This window comes from Dryobates pubescens, chromosome 20 (assembly GCF_014839835.1).
Source record: "Dryobates pubescens isolate bDryPub1 chromosome 20, bDryPub1.pri, whole genome shotgun sequence".
Lineage (NCBI taxonomy): Eukaryota > Metazoa > Chordata > Aves > Piciformes > Picidae > Dryobates > Dryobates pubescens.
The window spans coordinates 420,203-443,195 of NC_071631.1; the positions used below are offsets into that span (position 1 = coordinate 420,203).

At 64.8% G+C, this 22,993-nt stretch overlaps 1 protein-coding gene across 9 annotated transcripts in view; it reads left to right on the plus strand.

Moving 5' to 3' along the window:
• Positions 1-19,280, plus strand: part of AHDC1 (AT-hook DNA binding motif containing 1) — a 53,953-nt gene extending 34,673 nt beyond the window's left edge. For 4 of the 9 annotated variants that reach the window (XM_054170840.1, XM_054170839.1, XM_054170842.1 and 1 more), the window contains 5 exons: positions 10,749-10,911; positions 11,960-12,000; positions 12,485-17,551; positions 17,676-18,275; positions 19,080-19,280. In XM_054170840.1, coding sequence (XP_054026815.1) covers positions 12,562-17,508 — 4,947 coding nt within the window. In that variant the 5' untranslated portion in view covers positions 10,749-10,911; positions 11,960-12,000; positions 12,485-12,561 and the 3' untranslated portion in view covers positions 17,509-17,551; positions 17,676-18,275; positions 19,080-19,280. Of the gene's footprint in view, positions 1-9,991; positions 10,096-10,748; positions 10,912-11,804; positions 11,855-11,959; positions 12,001-12,484; positions 17,552-17,675; positions 18,276-19,079 lie in introns of those variants that run through there. The other 5 variants (XM_054170843.1, XM_054170838.1, XM_054170837.1 and 2 more) reach the window with 5 other exon arrangements.
• Positions 19,281-22,993: the final 3,713 nt, after the last annotated feature.

Sequence of the window (22,993 nt, forward strand, 5' to 3'; positions counted from 1 at the left end):
GGGGACCCAGGTGATGCTTGGGGACACGGGGATAGGGAGGAGCCACGCTGCCTTCCTCCCCTCCCCCTCTCCCTCTGCCACATCGAAGTGCTGTCGCGGGGGGGGAGTCATGTTTTTGTGTTCAGCTTCAGCCACCACCACCCCCAGTCCACTCACCCGGGGGGAGGATGATGTCCCCCACACCCCCAGCACCACCTGGCTCCCCAGTGCCATGAGCACGTTGGGAACCTCCTGCCCTGCCCTGGAGGCATCTGCTCCCAGAAACCCAAGGTACTGGGGGGGGTTCCTATCCTGCCCACCCCCGCAGGGAGGGGCCCTGGGAATCAGTGAGAGCCAGGAGGTGCTGGGAAAGGTGCTGAATGGGAACAAAAGGTCCGCGGGGCAGCTGGCAGGGGCGAGCAGAGCCCGAGGCTTTCTGCTGACCCTGCTCTGGCTGCCCCAGCCCCGGCCTCCCCCCGCCGCCCCCACCCGCTCCTGCCGACGTCAGCACTTCCCGGCAGAGCTCCCAGGTAGAGCTGGACAGGAGGTGGAAAAAACATTTCTGCCTCTACCCCAGCGGCAATGCCTCCACCAGCCTGGCAAAAGCCTCTGGCACTGTCCCCAGGCATCACCATGAGGCCACATGCCCTTTGTGGGGCTGGAGCTGTGCTGTGTGCCATGGGTTGGGTTGGTGGCTATGATATGGGTGCTGCGTCCCACTCCAACTGCATCTGCACCCTACTGCTCCTGCCAGGCCTGCCTGTGGGCACCTGCACCCTACTGCTCCTGCCAGGCCTGCCTGTGGGCACCTGCACCCTACTGCTCCTGCCAGGCCTGCCTGTGGGCACCTGCACCCTACTGCTCCTGCCAGGCCTGCCTGTGGGCATCTGCACCCCACTGCTCCTGCCAGGCCTGCCTGTGGGGACAATGGCTGAGAACGAAGGTGACCAGGGATAGAGGTGACCAGGAATGGAGGTGGCCGGGAATGGAGGGGTTCTGTCCCTGGTGGCCCTGGCACTGCCAGCATTTGCCACCATGCTCCAGCTTGGCCAAGTGCTGTCTCACCTGCAGGCAACAGGGGCAAAGCCAGAGCCCATGGGACAAGGGAAGAGTCACCCTGCTGGCTGTGGTCACTGGCTGGGACACTGTGGGCTCCCAGTAGCCACACTGAGGGAAGATGGATGCGAGGGCAGCACAGTGACTTGCCCAAGGCCATGCAGTTGGGGTGGTGGCGGAGGTGGGACCATGCCAGGGTGCTGGGCAGCTGGTCACTGCATGCCCCCAGCCGCAGCAGCGCGCCCGCCGCCGGCTGCCCAAGGGTTAACGAGGGTTTGCTGCTCCTGCAGACAATTAGTGACATCTTTGCTGACAACGCCACACTGAGCCCCGCTCGCAGCCTCCCCGGCAGCACCAGCACGGCCGCCCCCGCGCCCTGCGCAGCCCCCGCACCGCCGCCGCCCACCTCCGCCACCGCGGCCCCGCCGTCCGGCCCCGGCACCTCCTCTCCCCCCACCCCGGTGGCTTTTTTGGCAGCGCCGGGCACAATCGCGATGCTGAGCTCCCCTCGCTGCCCTCTGACCTGCTGTTGCTGTGGAAACTGCATCCCACGGAGGATTATGGAGCCTGAATCCGCAGGCTCACAGCTCCCCTCGAAATCCAGACGGCCACATGCCAGCCCCCCTGCCCGCGCTGCCCACGGCGCCGCTGCCCGCAGGGTGCCTGCCTGCGCCTGCCTGTGCCCATCAGGGTGGAGGTTGGGTGCTGGAGGAGGTGGCAACAGCTCTCCCAGGTCCCCTGGTTTGTACCTGTTGGTGATGCCCAAAGGTGCCGCAGTGTCACCACGAGGTCATTGGCGACCCCTGGTACCTCTTCTCCCTTGTGCTGTCATCACCTGAGCATCGTCTCCTGCTGTGCCACCTACCCCTGTATTGTCTCCTGCTGTGCCACCTACCCCTGTATTGTCTCCTGCTGTGCCACCATCCCTGCTTCATCTCCTGCTGTGCTGCCATCCCTGCATCCTGAACATGGGGTACCAGCAGGACCCCCCCACCCAGCCAGCAGCCAAAAGCACCCCAAGGGAAGTGAGTCCACCCCAAGGACTGAGCCCCAAACCTCCTGTGCATGGGTACCCAACAGCTCTGGGGCAACAGCAGGAGCTGGGCCCCCCTCAGAGCCCCCCATGTGCCCAGGGAGAGGCAGTGTGGGTCCCCCCAGGCCCGGCGGGTGGGTGCAGGGAGGGGGCGTGGAGCCTGTTTGGGGAGCTCTGTGGGCTGGGTTTGTGTCTCAGCATCTCTCCCTGCCACCCGGGGAGGCAGGAGCTGAATTAATCGCGATCAATTAGTGCTGCTTGCAGTCCCTGGCTGCCTCCCTGCACCAGCTTTGTGCTGTCGCACCCAGCAAGGGGGGGGCCCGTGTCCCCAACAGCACCCAGCCCACCATCGGGGACCACGACCCCTCCGGAGAACCCCCTGGGATGGGGCTGGGGGACAAGCAAAGTGTCCTCCAGCCCACGTGGGCACCTGCAGCCACAGCATCCAAACCACCACATTTGGCACGGGGTAACGACAGGGGTGGGGAGGGGACAGGCAAACCCCCCCGCAGCCACCTCTGCGAGGGCCAGCGTGGGATGGTTTGGGGTGAGGGAGGGGTCCCGAGCGAGGGGCCGGATCCTGCAGTACACTGCAGCAAATGCCCCTGCAATCTGCATCCGCCTGAATCCCACCTTCCTTCCCCCGCATCGTGCTGCCCTGGGCTACAGCTAATCTATTGTGCGCTGGGCTGCAGCCAGCACAAGCTGCAATACAGTAAATCCTTCTGCAGTATCCTGCGAGGGGACCGAGCCCAGCCGCAGCCGCTCGCCGCCTGCCAGACAAAGCCGGGGGGCCCACGCGGGGCTGGGGCGCAGGGCATGGGGGCACGGGAGGGTGCCAGGGACCCCTGGCTTCGTGCCGGCGAAGCTGGGAGGATGGAACCAGCCCCGGCCCTAAGCAGAGGCAGAAGTTCCCCAAGGAGTTTGGGCAGAGCTGATCTCACCCTTGCACCCCAAGTCCTCCCTGTGAGCCTGAGGAGATGCTCCGTGCTCTGCCCCCCCTGAAAAGGGAGTTGTCCCTCAGCCCTGGCACCACCATGGTCCTCCCCAGGGTGCCAGCATGGCACAGGGGTTTGCATCCAACCCTCTGTCCATCCTGAGCATGAGGCACCTCAGCCCTGGCACCACCATGGTCCTCCCCAAGGTGCCAGCAGGACACAGTGGTGTGCACCCCATGCTCTGCCCATCCTGAGCGTGGGGTTGTCCCTCAGCCCTGGCACCAGGTTACCAGCACAGCACAGGGGTTTGCATCCCACCCTCTATGCTGCCTCAGTTTCCCCACCCAGCACCTCTGAGCAGCTCCCACATGCAGGCTGCGGCCCAGGCGAGCCCTGCCGCCCTTTGCTGCGGGGTCTGCCTGGCTGCTGTCATCATCCTGATTATTTCCATCATTATTATTGTTATTATTATGATTATTGGGATGCTGGGGGGGGGGGACGTGGGGAGGGGAGGGGAGGGGGGGTGCTCTGCAGCTCTGCTGGACCCAGCCTTGGTGAGGGAGGCATCCTTCAAAGGCAAGGCGCTCTGTCACCGCCCCACAGCAGCTGCGTTCTCCTCAATTAGAAGAGGTAATGAAGCAATTTATGGGCATCTACAAAGTGATGTGTGAGTGACAGGCTGTGTGCGAGCCGCGCCGCGGCTCTGCCGGCAACTTCTGCTCTGCCGATTGGAATGGCAGGCGCCTGGAGGGGGGGAGAGACCAGCCGGGAGGTGTATCCAGAGGTGTGTGCGCCCCGCAGCTCCCCTGGGGCTGCAGGGGAGATGCCAGAGGGCTGTGGCACGGTGTGGGCAGGGCTGGGTGCCCTGACTCGCTGCCTCCTAGGGACTCTGCCCCCCGTTCCCACCCCCGGGACATGTCGTGTCACAGCCTGCCTGTAACTGGAGCTGGGAGGGCAGCTGGGTGGGAGTGGAGCAGGGAGCTGGAGTGGCACAGGACCTCTGTGAGAGTTGGCTGAAGCTGTTTGTTTCCATCTGCACCCTGGGCACTGCCTGTCTTGCTCCCTGCCTCAGTTTCCCCACTCGTATCTGCATCCCCACTGCTGGACTCTGGCTGCTTTCCCTGTGCTCCCCCTCAGGCTTTTGGGGCTCTCTTGGAGGGGAATCGTGTTTTGGGGTCACCCATTCTGATCAGGGCATCACCCAGTGTGCGCCCTGGTATGAGCTGGCAATGGCATCCTGCTTCTGCCACTGCCAGGGGGTGGGATGGGAATCCGCGGTGCCAGCTTGGCCATACCTAGAGGGGGTCCCTGCACTGCAAGAGCCCATGGGTGCTGCCTGGGTGCCCACTAGGCAGGAGGCAGGGGCACCGTGGTGTTTCTTTGTGTGTTGTGCCCCTGAGTGGGTGTGATCCTGTGTGGGAGGTGGGTACTGCACATCCACGTGCTGGCACACCTGTGTGTATGCCAGCGTGTACCCACGTGTGTAGCCATGTGTGCACCCATGTTCTGTACCTGTGGGTGCACCTGCACCCAGGTGGGTGCACATATGCACCTGTACCCATGCCCATGTGCACTGTCCTCGCCCCATGGATGCATCCATGGGTGCCAAATCCTCCCCACGGATGCCCCATGAGTGCCCAATCTTCCCCATGTTTTCCTCATCCTCCCCATGAGCGCACTCATGCATGGCCACTCCTTGTCATGAATGCCCAACCCTCTCCATGGGTGCCCAGTCCTCCCCATAGTTGCCCAATCGCCTCCATGGGTGCCCCCGTGAGTGCCCAATCCTCCCCATGGTCGCCCAGTCCTCCATGGATGCACCCACGTGGGCACCATGCTCTGTACCCATGGGTGGGTGCTGTGTGGGGGTGCCAGGCTACCAGCACGCTGGGATAGGGATGCAGGGAGGGGGGTGGACAAATCTGTCCCCCCTGCCCGTGCCCCTGCCCCGACACGCTGGTGTTGGCACAGTCCCCGGTGGCTCCCACACCCCGGCTCGGCCCCAGCTCGGCCCTGCACCGCGCCGCATCTCCCAGGAAACAGGATCCGCAGCCAGGAGTTTCCGCTCAACTCCTGCGCCTCCCACAGCAGGAAAAAAAAGAGAGAGAGAAAAAGGGGGAAAAAATCCCCCCCCGCCCCCCGCCGGCGCTAATCCTGCCCGGCCCATTCTGCTTTTCTTGTCGAGCCAGTTTCTAAAATTGGCCAAGGGAGGCAACTGGTTGCTCTCCCCCTGCCCAGAACCTCCCCCCCAGTCCCCACCTGCCCACCCTGACGCGGTGTTGGCACCCGGTGGGTGCTGCCGTGATGCCATGAGCTCGCCGGGTGCACCTGGACCCCTCTGCCGCCTTCCCCGCAGTGGGCGCTGTGGGTGGGTACTGTGGGTGGCCGCTGGGTCACCCAGGACTTCCCTGGTAGGTTATGCAACTGGCATCCCCACATGCCAGCGGGGTGCCCCTTGGCTGCCGTGGGCAGGGCCCCATCCCCAGCGCCGGGGGACATGGCAGTGCCAGGCGAGCCTTCGGCACGGGCAGGATTCCATCTGGCACCTTCCAAATGTTACTGCGCTCCTGGCCCCGCTCGGCGTTAACCCGCAGCTCCCCGCAGCCTGGTGGCCACGGGGGGACCTGAGTAGCACCCTCCCCTTATCCCCAGGGGTCCCCCTTACCCCGCAGCGGCCTCAGGGGGCTGCAGAACCACCCCCGGGTGCCACAGGCTGCGGGCAGGGGCTGCTGTGGGCAGATTTTGGAGCCCCCGTCCCTGGCGGGGTGGCCGCGGGTGTTACATGACCCTGCGCGGCCGCGCCGGGCAGGGACGCACCGCGGCTGTGACTCATGTGTGGCTATAACAGGGAGCCCAGGGAGGGGGGCACTGCCCTCTGCGCAGCCTCCGGCCTGCTGACACGGGTTTTTTTTGAGGGGGGGTGGCCATGCTCACTCCTCTGGGGCAGTGCACCACCGTCAGATGGAGAAGCTGGCCACAGCAGCCAGCTCCCCAAGGGGTACCCCAGGCTGGTACCCCGAGCCGGTACCCTGAGGGATGGGTGTTAGGGTGTCCCGCGTGTGTGTGTCCGCCCACCCCCAACAAGCGGAGGGTAGAGGAGGGGGCCAGGCAGGCTGCTCTCCTCCCGCGCCGGCTCGACGGGGCGGGGGAACAAAGCTGGCACCGCGGAGAGCAGCTAAATTTAGCCCTTTCCCTGCGCGCTCCGAGCTGCGGCGCTGGGCTCCAGCCGGCCGAGGTGCCACCGTCTCTGCCGTCCATCTGTCGAGTGGTTTCACCGCCCCACCTCCCCCCGGGCCACCCCCAGCCCCACCGCCACCTCCTGCCACCCCCACCCAGCCAAGGAGGGGGGTCAGACCCTGCTAGGGACAGGGGGGTTGGGATGGGAGGGGGGGATTTGCGCCTGCGCTGGATGATGCCACCGAAGCTGGGGACATCTGGGTGTGGAGGGGAGGGCATCCCCCACAGCGTGGCCCCGGGGGGCTGCAGCCACCTAGATCCGTGGCGGAGAGGGAGAGGGTCCAAGGAAGGTGATTGTAGGGAAAATGGTGGTTGTGGGGGAGAGGGTCCTTGCAGGAGGGATGGTCGCTGCAGAGCAGGTGGTCCTTCCAGGGGAGATGTTCTGACAGGTGAGAAGCTTTCTCCTGGGAGGGTGGGGGCTGGCTGTCACAGGGAAGATGGTTGCTGCAAGGGACGTGGTTGCTCCGGGGGAGGTGGTGGTTGCACGGCAGATGGCCTCTTGCAGGGGAGATGATCACTGCAGGGAACATGCTCGTGGCAGGGGAGATGTTTCTTGCCAGGGAGATGGTCCCAGCAGGGAGCGTGGCTGCTGCAGGGGAGATGGTTTCTCACAACACCAGCACTAGACACTAGGCCACCCCCATCCCTGCCCACCTCGAGGGCACTGTGCCACCCAGGCTGGGCACTGCACTGGTGACCCTGGTTGCAGCAACACACCTGGCCGAGGGAAAGGCTTTGTCCCCAGCCCAGCAGTGACCCCAGCAGCACAGGGACGTTGCTGGCCCCAGGCTCCCTGCTCCCAGGGGATCTGAGAGATGTTTTGTGCTGGGGGCTTAGGGGAACACCAAGACCTGCAGAGCCCCCTCCCTGGTGCCAGGATGGTACTCGAGCGTGTTCTGTGCACATGGCACCTCAGGGTGCCATGGGAGGTGGCTCCCAGCCCCAGCTCTCCCCTGGGGCCATGTCTCCCAGGTGCATTTGCCTCAAGCCCTTCCCTGGCACCACCATCTCCTCCTGCAGTGACTCCACATCCTGGCACTGCACTGGGCAGGATATGTTACCCTACCAGCACCCTGCTTGTGGGGGGGACACCCCAAACCCCCTCTCTCCTGGTGGCCCCCCAGGAAGAGGGGAAGGACCGTGATGGCCGAGCAGCTTGGCCAGACCTGTTACCTAAGATGAAGCCCAGGTGCCATCTGCTCTGGCTCCTGGTGGCAGAGAGGGCAGCGCTGCGGTGACAGCAGGGTCGAGCCCCTGGGGCAGGAGGGGTCAGGGCCACCCGCGAGCACCCTGTGCCCCATCTCTGCCCACCCCTCTGGACCCCCAGCCCTTGCCCTGCTCCCAGCCAGTATGCTGGTGGCATCACAGGGGGGTGGCTCCCCAAGGGGGAATGGGTGCCCTGGGAGAGCTTCTGAGTGGGACCCCTGGTGCTGCTCGGTGCCCCTGGTTCAGAGGTGCCCAGCGTGGAGTGCAGGCAGGGTGGGGGGATGTCGGGAGGAAGAGGAGGGAGCAGGACCTGTAAGCCTTAGGGGGATGCTGGATTTAGGGGTGGTCTGTGGAGGTCGGGGTGGTGGGGGTGAAGGCGACCCCCCGCATGGCTCAGGGGGGAGGTGGCCGATGTGGCGGGGGGGCGGCTGGGGAACACGGAAGCCCTCGGAAAGCGCCTGCCAGGAAGCTGTCACTGGAGGGACTGGAGGGGATTTTCCATTGGTGTCAGCAGGCGAGGACGAGCTGGGGAGGGACTCACGGGGCGGGGGGGGGCGTGGGAGCCAGCGAGGGGGGTGTGGGAGGGTGCAAGGGACAGGGCACAGAGAGGACAGCAGCCTTCAGGCACGGGGGGGCATGTACAAGGGAGCTGCACCTCTGCAGTGCCCCAGATGCGTGTGCATGCATGCAGGGGACAGCTGTGACACAGAACATGGCTGATGGGGGTGTCCAGGGACCCAACACCCATGTCGGGGTATTTAGGGCCACCCTGACACCTCCCAGTGCCCGTGGTGCCCAGGGAGTGGGGAGGTGTGGGGGCCGTGGGGAGGACCCCCCGTGCTTGGCACCGGTGCTGCGGGCGGCTGGGCACGATGCCGCGGGGGGGCGGGAGGCGTCGGGCCGGCCTGGCCCCATCTGTGTGGCGGCTGCGTCCCTGCCGCCTGCTTGTCTCCCGGTGGCATCTCCGGCCCCACCCTGACGTCTGGGTGGCCTCAGAGCCGGGCACCAAACCATGGCCGTGTCTTGCGGGGCCATCCCTGCCGCCACGCCGGTGCCAAGCAAAGCCCTGCCACAACTCCCCTCCCCTCCCCCCCGCCCTCCTCCCTCAGACTGGGGGTCAGGGCTGGGTGCCAGCACCCACAGGGGATGTCTACAACCCTCTGCACCCTCATGGTGCCACCTCGCAGCACCCCAAGTGGGAGCTTGCCTGGGGAGAGGAGCTGCAGGGAGGGTAGTGCGGGGGGGGGGAACCATGGCACTCGCCACCAAGCTCCATCAAGGCTGAAGCCGTTAAACTAATTAAAGCTTTGCAGCAGCAGGATTAAGGCCGGGCAGGGGAGGTGGGAGCCCAGGTAGTCGATTAGTTCAGCAGGCGAAGGATATTGGATTTCTGCGAGGCGAGTCAGCAAGTCTTCAGGGGCTGTTATCTTTGCAGGGCTGCGGGGTCAGGAGGTGGGATGTGGAGGTGACTGCAATCTCGCCTGCTTCCCCCCCCCCTCCCCTCCCCAAAATCCCCCCCCCCCCGCCCCCATCCCTTCCCAAGCCATCAGAGCACCCCCACCTCGCTGCCTCTCCCCCCCGCAGCGCCCATCTCTCCCTGTGTCCTGCTGGTTGCCTCCGTCCCTGCTCGCCTGTGTGGTCTCTGCTGTGTTTTGTAACCCGCGAGGAGGAGGGAAAAAATTAAAAATTAAAAAAAAAAGAAAAAAAAAAAAAAAAAAAAGGAGGAGGAAACAGAGCCCCAGAGCCCCAGAGCCCTACCCCGGGAGCAGCAGCCAGGAATGGCGAAGGCCAGAGAGCCTAATGGGAAACATGTGGTGGCTGCCTGGGGCTGAGCAGGGAGGTGAAAGTGAGCGCCGTGGCGTGGCCAGCGTCCCGGCCACTTACCCCCCAGCAGCCCCCTCCCCACCGCCCGGCTCCCAGCTTCTGCCCCACGCTGCGGGGGCGGGGAGGGCTGGCGGCCGATGGCTGGCTGCGTGGTGAGGGGTGGGGGTTTGGAGGGTGAAGGAGGTGGTCCCCGCCGTAGGGGGCGTTGGTTGGGGTGAGGGAGGAGTGCCCCCCCGCCTTGACGCTGGATATGTGGCCCTGGCAGGGCCAGGAGCAGGACTCTGGTGCCAACCAGTTTGGGGTAAGAGCTGGTTGAATGGGCAGGACAGCGGGGGGTGTGCCCAGCACCTCTGGCACCCATGGGTGCACACCGGCGAGTGCTGTGCACATGAATGGGTGGCATGAATGCCAGCGGGTGCCATGCACCACACTGGGCACCCGTGGCCATGCCACAGGCTTTGCCAGCACACCCCCCAGGCACGCAGGGGGTCAGGGGTGCAGGTTTAGGGGACCCTCCGTCTCTGCCCGCCGAGCCGTGCGGCGGGGACCGGCTCGCAGCGGCTGTTCTGGAAGGGCTCCCGGCTGCTTCCTTCCTGCCCAGTTCCCCTCCCAGCGCTCTCTGGGCACGGCAGCAGCCTCGGCAGAGCCCGGACCGGTCTTTCGAGCGCATATTTTCCTGCTCCACACTGCCCTTGGCGTAACTCTACACCGAGCAGGCGGTTGCCGGAGAAGTGCCCGCATCGCCTTGGTGCCAACGCTGCGCCCAAAGGCTGCTGGGGAAAAGCTGGGGAGGCAGGGAGGGGGATGCGGACGGACTGACAGGTTTGAGTTCTCCTTCCTTGCCTTGTTGATAAGTTGTCAGCTAATCCAGACACCGGGAAGAGCCTGGAGCACTCCGAGCGGCTGCCTGTGTGTCTGCGGCTGTGTGCTGGGGGAGGGAGCCGGCAGGCAGCGATTCGCGCGGGCACGCTGGCAGGCAGGGCAATGGCGATGGCCTGGGGGGGGGTGCTGCCTGGCACCCCTCTGCGGGATGGGCAGCTGCTTTGGGTGCCTGGCCCCCAGTATGCACCAGCGTCACATGAAGGAGTGGGGATGCCCACCTGTGAGGGCTCGCACGCGTGTGTGCAACAGGGACGTCCGTGTGGCCGTGCCACACCTCGGTGTGCACACAGGTGTCCGCAGCCCGGCAGGGAAATGCTCTGCCACGAATGGGCAGCCCCCAGCTGAAGGCATGGCCGCAGCAGGATGTTCTGCTCCAAAATGCCACCCTGTGCCTCGGCGTCCCACAGCGGCCCCGTCCCCTGGGGCAGAGGGGTCAGCATGGCTCCTTGGGCGTCCCAGTGGGTTGTGGCTTTGAACGGGTGGGCACCAAGCCAAGCGGGCATCGACGCCAGCCCAGGGCAGGGGGATACTCCCTGGGGAGGGGTCCTCCAGGCTGATGGAGTTGGGGGGGGTCTCTGTTCTTGCTGGAGCAGATGGGAGCTCAGTCGCCTGCCAGCCCGTCGCACTGGAGAACGGTGCCAGCCTGCCAACCGAGTGGCTCCCGCGTGCCCAGGGCTCGGGCCCTCGCCAGCCTGGCAGCGTCGGTGACAGCAGGAGCTTCAGAGTGAACCTCCACTGCAAGCACCCCCGGCCCAGGTACCCTGGGGGGGGGCCTGAGTCCCGGGAACGGGGCTGCACTGGTGGTAGCAAGTTGGCAGCAGGTTGGCTGCTTCTGTTCTGCCCATCCCTGCCCTGGCAGGAGAGAGGAGTGGGCCACGAAGTATGGCTGAGAGTCAGGGAGGAAGCATCTGCAGCTGTGCAGAGCCCATGGCTTGATCGAGGGGGAGCAAATAGGGGTGACTGCAGCCCCCGCATGGGGAGCAGGGGGGGCCCTTCGTGCCAACACCTTCCCCACAGACGTCGCTTTCGTCCTTGTTGCCGCCAAGGGGAAACTGAGGCAGGGGCGATGCAGAGGGTGGGTGCTGGCACCGGGCAGCGTCACCGCGGGGCGGGGGCAGCAGCTGAGCGTGGGGTGCCCACGGGTGTGTGGGCGGATGGCAGGAGGTGGAGGGGAGGGTGTGCGGGACACGCTGAGCCGCCTCCGGCGGCAAAGAACCAACTCCCCCTTCCCCGCCCATCCCCGGTGTGTCCGGGCGAGGCGGGGGGGCCGGGCCGGGGCGGCGGCGGAGCGCGGCTCACCGGGGACACCTAGCGACAGCGCGGCCGCAGGGCCCCCGCCGAGCCCCCCTTCCCGGGACACCCCCGCGCCTCCCGCCAAGCCCTCTTCCAGCCTGGGGACATCACCCCTCCCTCCCTCCCACCAAGCCCCCTCCTCGACGTCCCTGGGACATCGTCCTCCTTCCCACCGAGCCTTCCTCACCCCCAGGACACCTCCTCACCAAGTCCCCCTATCCTTGGGACACAACCCACCTCCTTCCCACTGCCCCCCCCCAGCACCCCTGTCCCCTGGAGGGGTTGATGGTGGGTGTGGGGGGGGCGCTAAATGTGTCCCCTTTGCCCCCCAGATCGGAGGTAGCCTCCAAGCTCCCTGCCACCTGGCTGCCTCTCAGCTGTGGGAGCTCAGGAGGATCAGCCCCAGGTGTGTCCTCTGGAGGGGTCAGTGCTGTGCCGTGGGGGTGGGAGGAGGCAGTGATACCCCTCCCAGCTGGGGGCTAACCCTCTGCACCACCCCCTTCCTTTGCAGGGAGCTCAAGTGCAACAGCAGGAGCAGCAGCAAAGCCGAGGGTGAGTCCCAGCCTCACCTCTAGCTCCAGCTCCATGACCCCTCTCAGACCCATTAGCTACAGCTTCACAGCCCCCTGGATGCCCTAGTTCTGGCCCACAGCCCCCCAGACTCCCTGGCTCTGCCCACAGAGGGGACAGGGCAGCCCAACCCCCCATGGGCACAGCCATCTTGCTTCCCCCTTGGAGGTGGCTCCATGCCAGGCTGGCACAGGTGGTTCTGCCATGGGGAGGGCATCCAGCCCCTTCCCAAGCAGGGCAGGAGGCTGCACCACATCTCCCCAGCACTGCAGTGGGCAAGGGAGGAGGCTGGGGGTGGCAGGGACAGGTTCCCAGGTCCTCACTGGTGACAGGGCAGGGGTGAGACGGGGAGGCGAAGGCTGGCACCCCCTCACCGAGGGCATCGGGGATGGAGCATGGCATCGCCAGCCGCCTGTGGCCGGCGGTGCTCTCAGGGCCTCACTGTCCCCTCCTCTGCCCCACACAGGTCCTGGTGCCACCTTCCCTGACCCCCATGTCAGCAACTGCTCGGCCCAGCGGCACGCGGGGGAGGAGGAGGCCAGGATGCGCGTGAAGCCCCCGGGCCCAGTGGTAACGACCAGCGTTGTGCGCGGCTCGCCCGACTACGCCCGAGAGCCCGAGTTCTACCCTGCGGGGCACCCCGCGCAGCGCCCCCCGGCCTGCCCGGCGGAGAAGGCCTTGTCCTGCAGCGTGCTGAGCTTCCCCGAGGGGTCGTGCCCCGCGCTCGGCCGCGAGCACCAGGCGGGCTCGCTGCTGCACGGCGACCCGGCCGACCGGTGCCAGGGCGTCCACGGAGGCACCAAGGCGGCGCAGGACTTGCTGGGCTGTGCCGGCCAGCCCCGGATCCTGGGGCGAAGCGCGGAGGAGGCAGCCGCCTGCGACCGGGCGCCCAAGACCTTCCCGGACGTGACGCTGGCCTCGGGCCGCTGCAACGTCGACAGCATCCTCGCCCTGCTCCGCAGCAAGTGCGGCAACGGCCACATCAACCTCCACCCCGTGGTGCAGCTCATCGACATCATGAAGGACCTCAACCGCCTCTCCGAGGACCTCAAGAGCAGCGGCCTGCACCTGGACTGCGGCAACCTGCGCGGCGGCGCCCACGAGGACAGCCGGCTGCTGCCCGCCGACCGCGACCTCCAGTACAGCTTCTTCTCCTCGCCCTCCCTGGCCAACAGCATCCGCAGCCCCGAGGAGCGGGGGGCGCTCTGCAAGACGGAGCCACCGCGGCACCCCCGGCCCCCCGCCCGCGACGGAGAAGCTGAGGGTGGCGGGGGGAGCGCCCCGCAGCCCCCCGGACACAGTGGGGGTGTTGGGGGGGGCTCCAAAGCCTCGGCGGAGGAAGCTGGATGCTCCCAGCCCGACGCCGGCGATTACTCGGACCTGGCCGAGGCGGACATCCTGAACGAGCTGGCCTCGCTGGCGTGCCCGGGGACGCAGCTGTTGGAGTCGCAGGCGATGGAGCCGCAGCCCCAGCTGCTGCCAGCTCAGGAGCTGGACTCCCAGTCCCGGCTGCTGGATTCCCAGTCCCTCGAGTCGCAACCCCAGCTGCTTGACTCGCAGAGCTTGGAGCCGCTGCCGGAGTCGTTGGAGCTGCAGAATCTGGAGCCGCTGGGGCTGCAGTCCTTGGAGCCGCTGTCGGCGTCGCTGGAGCTGCAGTCGCTGGAGCCTTTGTCTGAGTCGCTGGAGCTGCAGTCGCTGGAGCCCCTGGCCGAGCCCCTGGGGCTGCAGACGCTGGAGCCGCTGCCTGGGACCCTGGAGCCACCACTGCTGGACGCTCGGACCCCGCTGCTGCCCGCCGAGCCCTCGCTGCTGGAGACGCAGCCGCTGGGGACCGTCTCAGAGCTGCTGGAGGCACAGCCGGGCACCGGGGACCCGCTACGGCCCCACGGGCTGCAGGCCCGGCTCGGGGGGTGCCCCCTGAGCAGCGTGGTGAAACGGGGTCCCTGTGGGGGCCGGGGGGCTGGGCGCTGCGGCGAGGACCACCGCAAGTACGCCCTGCGCCGGACAGACAAACCAAAGATGCTGTGCCGCAGGAGGAGGGCAGGGCGAGGGCGCCGGGTGGACATCGCCTCCGAGAGCCGCGTCCTGTCCCCCCTCTCCCTGCCTGCCGAGGTGCCCCCCGGGCCTGAGGAGCCCAGCACCCCGCTCCTGAGCCCCCCACCACCGCCCCCCACCACCACCCTGGACGCAGACGAGGTACCCAAGCCCCCCGCCATGGGGAAGAAGATGAAGTGCCGAGGGGTAAGGAAGATGGTGGTGAAGATGGCCAAGATCCCTGTGTCCCTGGGCAGGAGGAACAAGACCACCTACAAGGTATCGTCGCTCAGCAGCAACCTGAACCTGGAGGGCAAGGAGCTGGCGGCCAGCAGCTCCATGGAGCCCACACCACTGCTCAAGATGAAGAACAATGGGCGCAACGTGGTGGTGGTCTTCCCCCCGGGGGAGATGCCCATCATCCTGAAGCGCAAGCGGGGCAGGCCCCCCAAGAACCTGCTGCTGGGCCAAACCAAGCCCAAGGAGCCAGTCCCAGAGGTGAAGAAGAGGAGGAGGAGGAAGCAGAAGCTGGCCTCGCCCCAGCCTTCCTACATCGCCGACACCAACGACAGCAAGGCTGACTACTCGGACGTGCTGGCCAAGCTGGCCTTCCTCAACCGGCAGAGCCAGTGCTCGGGGCGCTGCTCGCCGCCCCGCTGCTGGACCCCCAGCGAGCCCGAGTCCATCCACCAGGCCCCCGACACCCAGAGCATCTCCCACTTTTTGCACCGAGTCCAGGGCTTCCGCCGGCGTGGCGGCAAGGCGGGCGGCTTCGGGGGGCGTGGAGGGGGCCACGCTGCCCGCGCTGCCCGGTGCTCCTTCAGCGATTTCTTTGAGGGCATTGGGAAGAAGAAGAAAGCCCCCCCGGCCCTCCACGCCGACGCCATGCACCCGCGCAAGCGGGGCCGGCCCGAGCCCGACCCCGTGGGCAAACCCAAGCGGAAGCGCCGCGCCCGCAAGAACGGAGCCCTGTTCCCAGAGCCCAACCCCGGGCAGAGCTTCGGTGACGGCAGCACCGAGTGGGCTGCCAGCGAGAAGGGCAGCCCCTGGGCCCCCCATCACGGCCACCCCAGCAGCCAGGCCGGTCGCAATGGTGGCTACCAAGGGGCTGAGGCGAGACCCTTCCACTCCCCCGGGCTAGAGTCCGGCTCCTCCGGCCGCGCCAGCTTCTACGCCGGGAACGCTCCGTCCTCGCAGGCGGAGGCCGGCCCGGAGCGGCACAGCCTCTTCACCGGCTACTTCCGCTCGCTGCTGGACTCAGACGACTCCTCCGACCTGCTGGACTTCGCCCTCTCAGCCTCACGCTCCGAGTCCCGCAAGTCAGCCGCCGCCTACACGGCCCCCCCGGCCGCCCTGCCTGGTCAGCGGGGTCTGGCCACCTACCCAGCCCGGGGGGGCAAGGTGGCAGCGGCAACCCCTGGTGCCGAGGCTGCCTTCCACGCGGCACTGCAGGGCCGGCCTGCGTTCCCCCCGGGCCGTGCCGCCGCCGCCGCCAGCTATGGGGTAGGCCAAGGGTCATCGGAGTGCCGGGGTGCTGAGGCGTTTGCCAAGCTGGCACCGCCCTCAGCCGTCTCCCAGTCCCCCACGGCTCACCCGGCGCCCAGCGGCACCTCCGGCTATTCGCCCTACGGCAGCTACGGCAGCGGGCAGAGCGTGGCACCGGCCAGCGTGTTCCCGCCGGGGAAGCAGTACCCGCAGGACTGCCCCAACAGCAAGGACTGCAGCTTCGCCTACGGCAGCGGCAGCAGCCTCCCGTCCTCGCCCAGCAGCGCCCACAGTGCCGGCTATGCGCCGCAGACGGCCGGTCCCAGCCTGCCGCTGGGCAAAGCTGCCTTCTTCAACAGCGCCGAGCAGGGGGCACAGTTCTCCAGCGCCTCACACACCCCCTTGAGGTGTGACAGCCGGGCCAGCACCGTCTCGCCCGGCGGCTACATGGTGCCCAAGGGCTCGGCCTCCTTCCAGCCCTCGCCCGAGAATTGCCGGCAGTTCCCAGGCGCCGCGCCCTGGGCTTTCCGGCAGGGCTACGGAGGGCTGGACTGGAGCTCGGAGGCCTTCAGCCAGCTCTACAACCCAGGCTTTGAGTGCCACCTCAACGAGCCCAACGTCATCCTGGACATCTCCAACTACACCCCACAGAAAGCCAAGCAGCAGACGGTCTCGGAGACCTTCTCGGAGTCCTCTTCCGACAGCACCCAGTTCAACCAGCCGGCCGGCTACCGGCGCGCCAACAGCGAGGCCTCGTCCAGCGAGGGCCAGTCCAGCCTCTCCAGCCTGGAGAAGCTGATGATGGACTGGAATGAGGCATCCTCCGCCCCAGGCTACAACTGGAACCAGAGCGTCCTCTTCCAGAGCAACTCCAAGCCCGGCCGGGGCCGACGGAAGAAGGTGGACATGTTCGACACCTCCCACCTGAGCTTCTCCTCCTCTTCCTCTTCTTCCTCCGTGTACCCCTCCAAGAGGAGCACAGGACCCCGGCAGCCACGAGGGTCCCGGGGGGCTTGTGCCTCCAAGAAGGAGAGGGGCACGGGCAAGGCCAAGTTCCCCACCAAGTCCCAGGCGGTCAATCCCCTGTTCCAGGAGAGCACCGACCTGGGCTTGGACTACTACAGCGGGGACAGCAGCATGTCCCCACTGCCCTCCCAGTCCCGGGGCTTCGGGGTGGGCGAGCGGGACCCCTGTGACTACGCCGGCCCCTACTCCATGAACCCCTCCACCCCCTCGGACGGGACCTTCGTGCAGGGGTTCCAGAGTGACTCCCCCGGGCTGGGGCAGCCGGATTTGGAGGGCAAGCACTTCCCGGCGCTGCCGCACCAGCTGGCCGGCCCCGCCCCGCAGACTGTCTTCGAGGCCGGGCTGCAGAAAGCCTTCTCGCCCAACTGCTCCCCGACCCTGGCCTTCAAGGAGGACCTACGGGCGGGCGACCTCCGCAAGCTGCCCGCCTGCGACTCGCTCAAACACAGCATGCAGGGGGGGGCGCTGCCGCACGCCCCCCACCTGGCCTGCCGCGACCTCCCCATGCCACAACCGCACTACGACTCCCCCAGCTGCAAAAACCCTCCCTACTGGTACTCCCCCAACGCCAGCACCCGCAGCCCCTCCTACGACGGGAAAGCGGGGTCCGGGATGCTGGTGGACTTCATGGGCAGGACGGACCCCTCGTGTCTGAACCCGCACTTGGGCAGCCCGAGCGGCGCCCACGCCTCCAAGGGCGAGAAGGAGCCCTTGGAGATGTCCCGGGCTCACCACCGAGGACCCTACGCTTGCCCCTTGATCAATGACTTGAACATCTCCCCCGTACCGAGAGACTCAATGCTGCAGCTGCAGGACAACTACAGGTACCCCAGTTTTGCACCCCAGGGGCACCCCGTCATGGCCCCCCCCCAGAAGAGCGGGTTCCTGGGACCCATGGTAGAGCAACAGCACCCTGAGGACACTTTTACGGTCACCTCGTTGTAGTGCCTGCTGACGTGCCACCCGGACAGCGAGGTTTTGTTACAGGGTAGGTGGGGCCGAGGGCGTCGGGGGGGATGGCACGGGGCAGGCTGGCATGGGGCACCCCCAGGCCCCTCTCATCGTGCGTCCTCCCCCCCTCCCCCCCTCTCTGTGTTGTGTTTCTCTTTCAGAGGTAATTTAGCCAGCACTTTTTTCTGGAACACTTTTCAAGTTCTGTATTTAACTGGGATCGGAGCCCTTTGGTTGGTTGTTTTCTAAGAAAAAGGGAAAAAAAGGAGAAAAAAAATTCTAAAAAGTTACAAAATAAGCGAAAGAAAAAAAAAACCACAAAACAAAAACAACAACGGACGAAGAGAGCAAAGCCCCCACTCTGTCCCCCCCCCGCACTCAGACCTGCTCCGCCTGCCACCTGCCTGGCTCTGCTTTCCAAACCGCCGCCCCCGCGCCCCCCGCCCCGCAGCAGGACAATCCGACCGACGGACGGACAGCTGGACAGACCGACGGCCCCCGCCAGGCCCCGCCCAGCACAGCTACGGAGGGCAGGAGGTGGCCGCGGGGCCTGGGGGGTCGGTGGCTGGGTGCCCCCTGCCCGCAGCCTGGCCGGGGCTCTCGTTGGGGCTGTGGGGGGCTTCTTCCCCGCCCCGTGCCCGCTCGCTTTGCCCCGGGGTGTTTCTGTCGCCGGATGGAGGCCGAGGGGTGTTTGGGAGAGCTGACCCCCACCTGGCTCTGGCAGCTTCGCCAGCGGGGCCCGGAGGTGCCACCATCACCCGGTAAGTGCCACCCAGCGCTGCCCAGGGCACATCCGTGGGAGCGTGGGGTGGGGCTGAGGGGCCCGCGGGGGCGCGCTGGGTGCTCTCTGCTTTCCAGTGAGCAACCACTAAGCTTCACCCACTGGGTGCCCCCAGCCCCTTTTGGGCTTCAAGCACTGGCCCCGAGTGTTACCCACAGGGACCTCATCTGAGCCAGCATCTGTGGGTGGCTGGAGCGTGGGGTGTGGGGTGCCAGAGCCTCGAGTGGACTCCAGGGTGGGCATGTGTCAGAGTGTAGGATGCTGGTGCTCAGGGTGATGGGGTGCCAGAGCCCCGGGTGGTGGATGCTGGACCCCAGGTTGGTGAGGTGCTGGACCCCAGGGAGGGGAGGTGCCAGAGCCCTGGATGAGGAGGTGCCAGAGCCCAGGGTGATTGGGTGCTGGGCACATGGTGCCAGGCCCCTGGGTTACCTGGGTGCCAGATGCGGGGTGAGTAGGACATAGACCCCTGGGTGTGTGGGTGTCAAGATGGGGGTGAGGAAGACCCCAGACCCCTGGGTGGATGAGCACCAGACAAGGGTGATCAGAACCCAAAATCCCTGCGTATGAGGGTGCCAGACCTGGCTGAGGAGGACCCCAGACCCTCGGGTGCATGGGTGCCCAACCCCTGGGTTACCTGGGCGCCAGATGGGGGTGAGCAGAACTCCAGAGCCTTGGGTCCATGGGTGCCAGGTCGCTGGTATGTGGGTGCCAGGTGTGGGTAGGTGCTGAGCCGTGGCAGTGGGACGCTGACCCTCCCTCTCCCTTCTCTCCTCTCTCCCCCCAGCCTTCCCTCCCGCCGCCGCACCCTCGGCCCTTCGCCTCCCCCAGCCCATCCCGCAGCAGAGAGAAGAGCAGAAGAGGAGGCTCTGCCAGCGGGGGCACCCCGACCCCATCACCCCCCCAGCTTCGCCACTGGCCCCCACCTCGGCCGTGGCGCCGGCGCCGCGTTCCCGCTCCTCCAAATCCAGAAGCAGAATCGGGGAGGGAGGGGAGGTGGGGGTGGGGTGGGCGTCGGGGGGGGGGAGGGGGAACCTCCTTGTGATTTTTAGGTTTTATTTTCTTAATTTTCACGTTCTGCACAAAAGAAACCAGCAATTGTAAATACTTTTGAAGAAAAGGAGTTACAAAAAAAAAAAAAAAAGGAAAAAAAGAAAAAAAAAGAAAGAAAAAAAAGAAAGAAAAAAGAAAAAAATGAAAGAAAAAAAAGAAAGAAAAAAAAGGAAAAAAAAAGTTGTCTAAGGAAAAAACCTTAAAAAGCTGAAACCACATAAAAAACACTCTCGAAGTGGGGGAGGGGGGAGGGGGTGTGGAAAAAAATCCCAAAGTGTCCAAAACGATGAGAGGTGAAAAGGGGGGGGAAAAAAAACCCAAAGCAACAACAAACAAAAGAGCAAAAACTCACCAGGTCTGCACTGAGGAAACAAACAAAAAAGAGAGAGGAGTAAAGAAATTTTTATTTAGGGACTGAGAGTGGGGAAGGGGAAAAAAAAAACATTTAAAAAAAAAGAGAAAAATAATTAAAAAAAAAAAAAAGGAGAAAAAGAGAAAAAAAAAAAACCCAACCCAACAACAAATAATGAAACCCCCAAGAAAAGAAGTGACAATAACCTATTTATTGTATATAATGTTTTATTATAAATCGTGTCTTGTACATTGCCTTCTGGACCTCTGCTGTGCTTTTGTGCTGGGCAAACCCCCCCCCGGGCCCCCCCGGGGCTCCCTGGGCCTCACTGCACTTCTGTTGGCCTTTTTTTGGGTCCTTTTTTATTCCTCCTAAATCTGAGGGTTTTGATTTTCCTTCTGAAGCTGAGGAAGAAGGAACTGAGGAGGAGGTGGAAGTGGTGGTGGTGGTTGGTTGGTGAGGCTGGGGGGGGGGGTTGGGGGGAGGGGTTGATTCGGTTCTTGGCAGCACACAGCCAAAGATTTTTGAGTTTGTAAGAAGGGGAGAAGGAAAACAAACAAACAAGAGCAAAAAGAGCAAAAAAAAGAGCCAAAAGAGCAATAAAAGAGCCAAAAGAGAAAAAAAAGAGCCAAAAGAGCAAAAAAAAAAAGAGCCAAAAGAGCAAAAAAGAGCCAAAAAGAGCCAAAAGAGCCAAAAAGAGCCAAAAGAGCCAAAAGAGCCAAAAAGAGCCAAAAGAGCCAAAAGAGCCAAAAAGAGCCAAAAGAGCCAAAAGAGCCAAAAGAGCCAAAAAGAGCCAAAAGAGCCAAAAGAGCCAAAAGAGCCAAAAAGAGCCAAAAGAGAGGTTTGGGTGAAATGAACAACCCCAAAAAACCAACGAGAGAGATTTGTGTGAAATGGAAACCCCACCCCAGCAGCAGCAAAGGTTTGTATGAAATGAGCAACCAGAGGAAAACAACAAAAATGGGGGGGGGCAGAGGGGAAAATGGTAAAAAGAGGTAAAAGAAAGTAAAAAAAAGAAGGTTAAAAAAAAAAGGTTAAAAAAGGAAACCAAACCACCCCCCCCCCCGCACACAGTAACACAGAGCACAGCTGCGGGGGGAGACCTGGGGGGGTCAGGGTAAAGCAGGAGGCGGCAGGGGGTGGTCAGCAGCTTCCTTCCCAAGGTGGTGGTCGTGGAGGGGCTCAGGCTGTGGGGCAGTGAGTGGCTTCGGGGGGGGGGCTCAGGTCCCTCACCCCTCAATATCCTACCTTGCCCCATGTGCCCCCCCCGGGGGGTTGGCAGCTTCTGGGCAACTTCCTGGATTGTGCAAAAAGCCCAAACCAAATCTAACCCAAGGGACCCCCAAAAACAACCCCAAACTACCCCCCCCAAAACAGCCCCAAACGACCCCCAAAATAAACCCAAACAGCCCCAAGGCCCTCGGAACTGAACCAACCAGAGAGGGACTCTGCCCCCCAAACCTGCTCAGAACTGCCCCCCCCCCCCGCACTGAGCTGCACGGGGATTGTGCTGCCCTGGCCAGAGCGGGGACACCCCCCCCTTCCAGGTGCACCCCTGCCCCCTCCCCCGCCCCCCAGTTCTGCCCTCCTGCTGTGCTAATTGGGGAGGAATCTCTAGCAGCCACTTCCGTATTAAACCCCTGGGCTCCTGCCTGCTGCTTTCTTGCTTCTCTTGGGGGGGGGCAGGCCTGGCTATGCCAAGCAGGGGGGAGGATGGAGGGAGGCTGAACGCCCCCCTTGCCCCCCCAGATATGGAGGAGATGCCAGGATCTGGCCTAAAGTGGGAACTGCAGTGAGAAAGGTGAACTTCGGTGTAGATTCGGGTGTGGTGTGATGGGGGAAGGGGCACTGCTGCCGTCTGCCCCCCCCCCGGTGGGGGACATAGCCAGGGTGGCACTGGAGCACCCCTGGGACATGCTGCCCCCCCCTCACCCCAGTCACCTCACACTCAGGGCTAGGGGTGCAGAGGGCTTTCCTTTACTGGGCAGGGTACCTGCCTTCCCCCCTCCCTGGCACCCATGGGGCAGCCTGGGTTGCAGACACAGGGCTGCAGGAGCTTCCTGGTGTCAGCTGGAGCCAAAAGGAGGAACAGAAGCTCCCCCCCTCCGCCCCCCCGCCAAGGAAAAACAGCCTGCAAGGGAGAGTAGAACCCCCCCAGCGCCTGGCAGCCTGGCGAAGGCTGCAGCATCCTCGGGGCCAGGGGAAGAGGAGGGGGGCGGGGGGGACACACCAGGCTACCTGTGGGTGGGAGAGGTCAGCGATCCCAGCGGGGTCAGGGCTGCTGCGGCTCAGGGCTGGTGCAGCGCTGGGGGGGCAGAGGGAGGTTGCTATGGAGAAGAACTCCTGGTGAATGCTGATGGGGGGGGGGGGCGCGGGCGGGGGGCTGCCGGAGCTGCTGCAGCATGGAAGATGCCTGTGCTGTGTGGTGGGAGGGGGAAATGCCAGGGGACCCCCTGCTCGGTGGGCTGGGGGCCCAGCAAAGCCTCTTCCCCTTGCTGCTGGGTGGCACCAAGCCGGGTGACTGCAGCCCCCCACCCGAACCCCCTGCTCTAAGGTGTGAGTGGCACCTGGTGGCACCCTGGTGGCACCCTGGGCACCCAGACAGGCTCGTGGGAACCACCTACCCCGGGCTCCAGGGACCCCCAAAGGGGTCCACCAAACGTCTCTGACTTGGATTGGGTTTTGGGGGGTTGTTAGTATTCGGGGGGGGCAAACTCCACCCAATCCCTCAAGCACCATGAGGCATTGTGAGGCTGAAGCACTCAGAGAGTGCCAGGGGGGTGCCAGCACAGCCCTGCTGCTGCCCTGCAGAAGCTGCTTGGGGAGGGAAGGAGAAAAGGCTTCCGAACGTGGTGGAGGAAATGCTTCTGTGGCTGCTTCTCTGCCTGGCACCTGCTTGGGGGGGGTGGCTGGGAGCTGATTCTGGGGGCACCTGTGGCAAGCCCAGTAGGGCTGTGGTGCCATGGGGTGCCATGGGATGCCATGGGGTGCCCAGGGATCACAGAACCGTTCAGGTTGGAAAAGACCTCCAAGAGCATCACCACCGCCACGGGCACCAAACCATGGCCCCAAGTGCCATGGGCTCCAGGGGTGGGCACCACCTCCCTGGGCAGCCTGTGCCAATGTTTTTCTAGGCATAGGGGGCAAGGGAAGGTTGGTGCCCGGGTGGGTGGCTGGACTTGTTTGGCCACATCCCCCCCCCCCCCTCAGGCTGCAAATTGTTGGTTTAACCAAGCAGCTCTGCTGGGAGGAGGGATCTGGCCTCTGGCTGTGCCAAGGAAGCTGGAGCAGGAGCC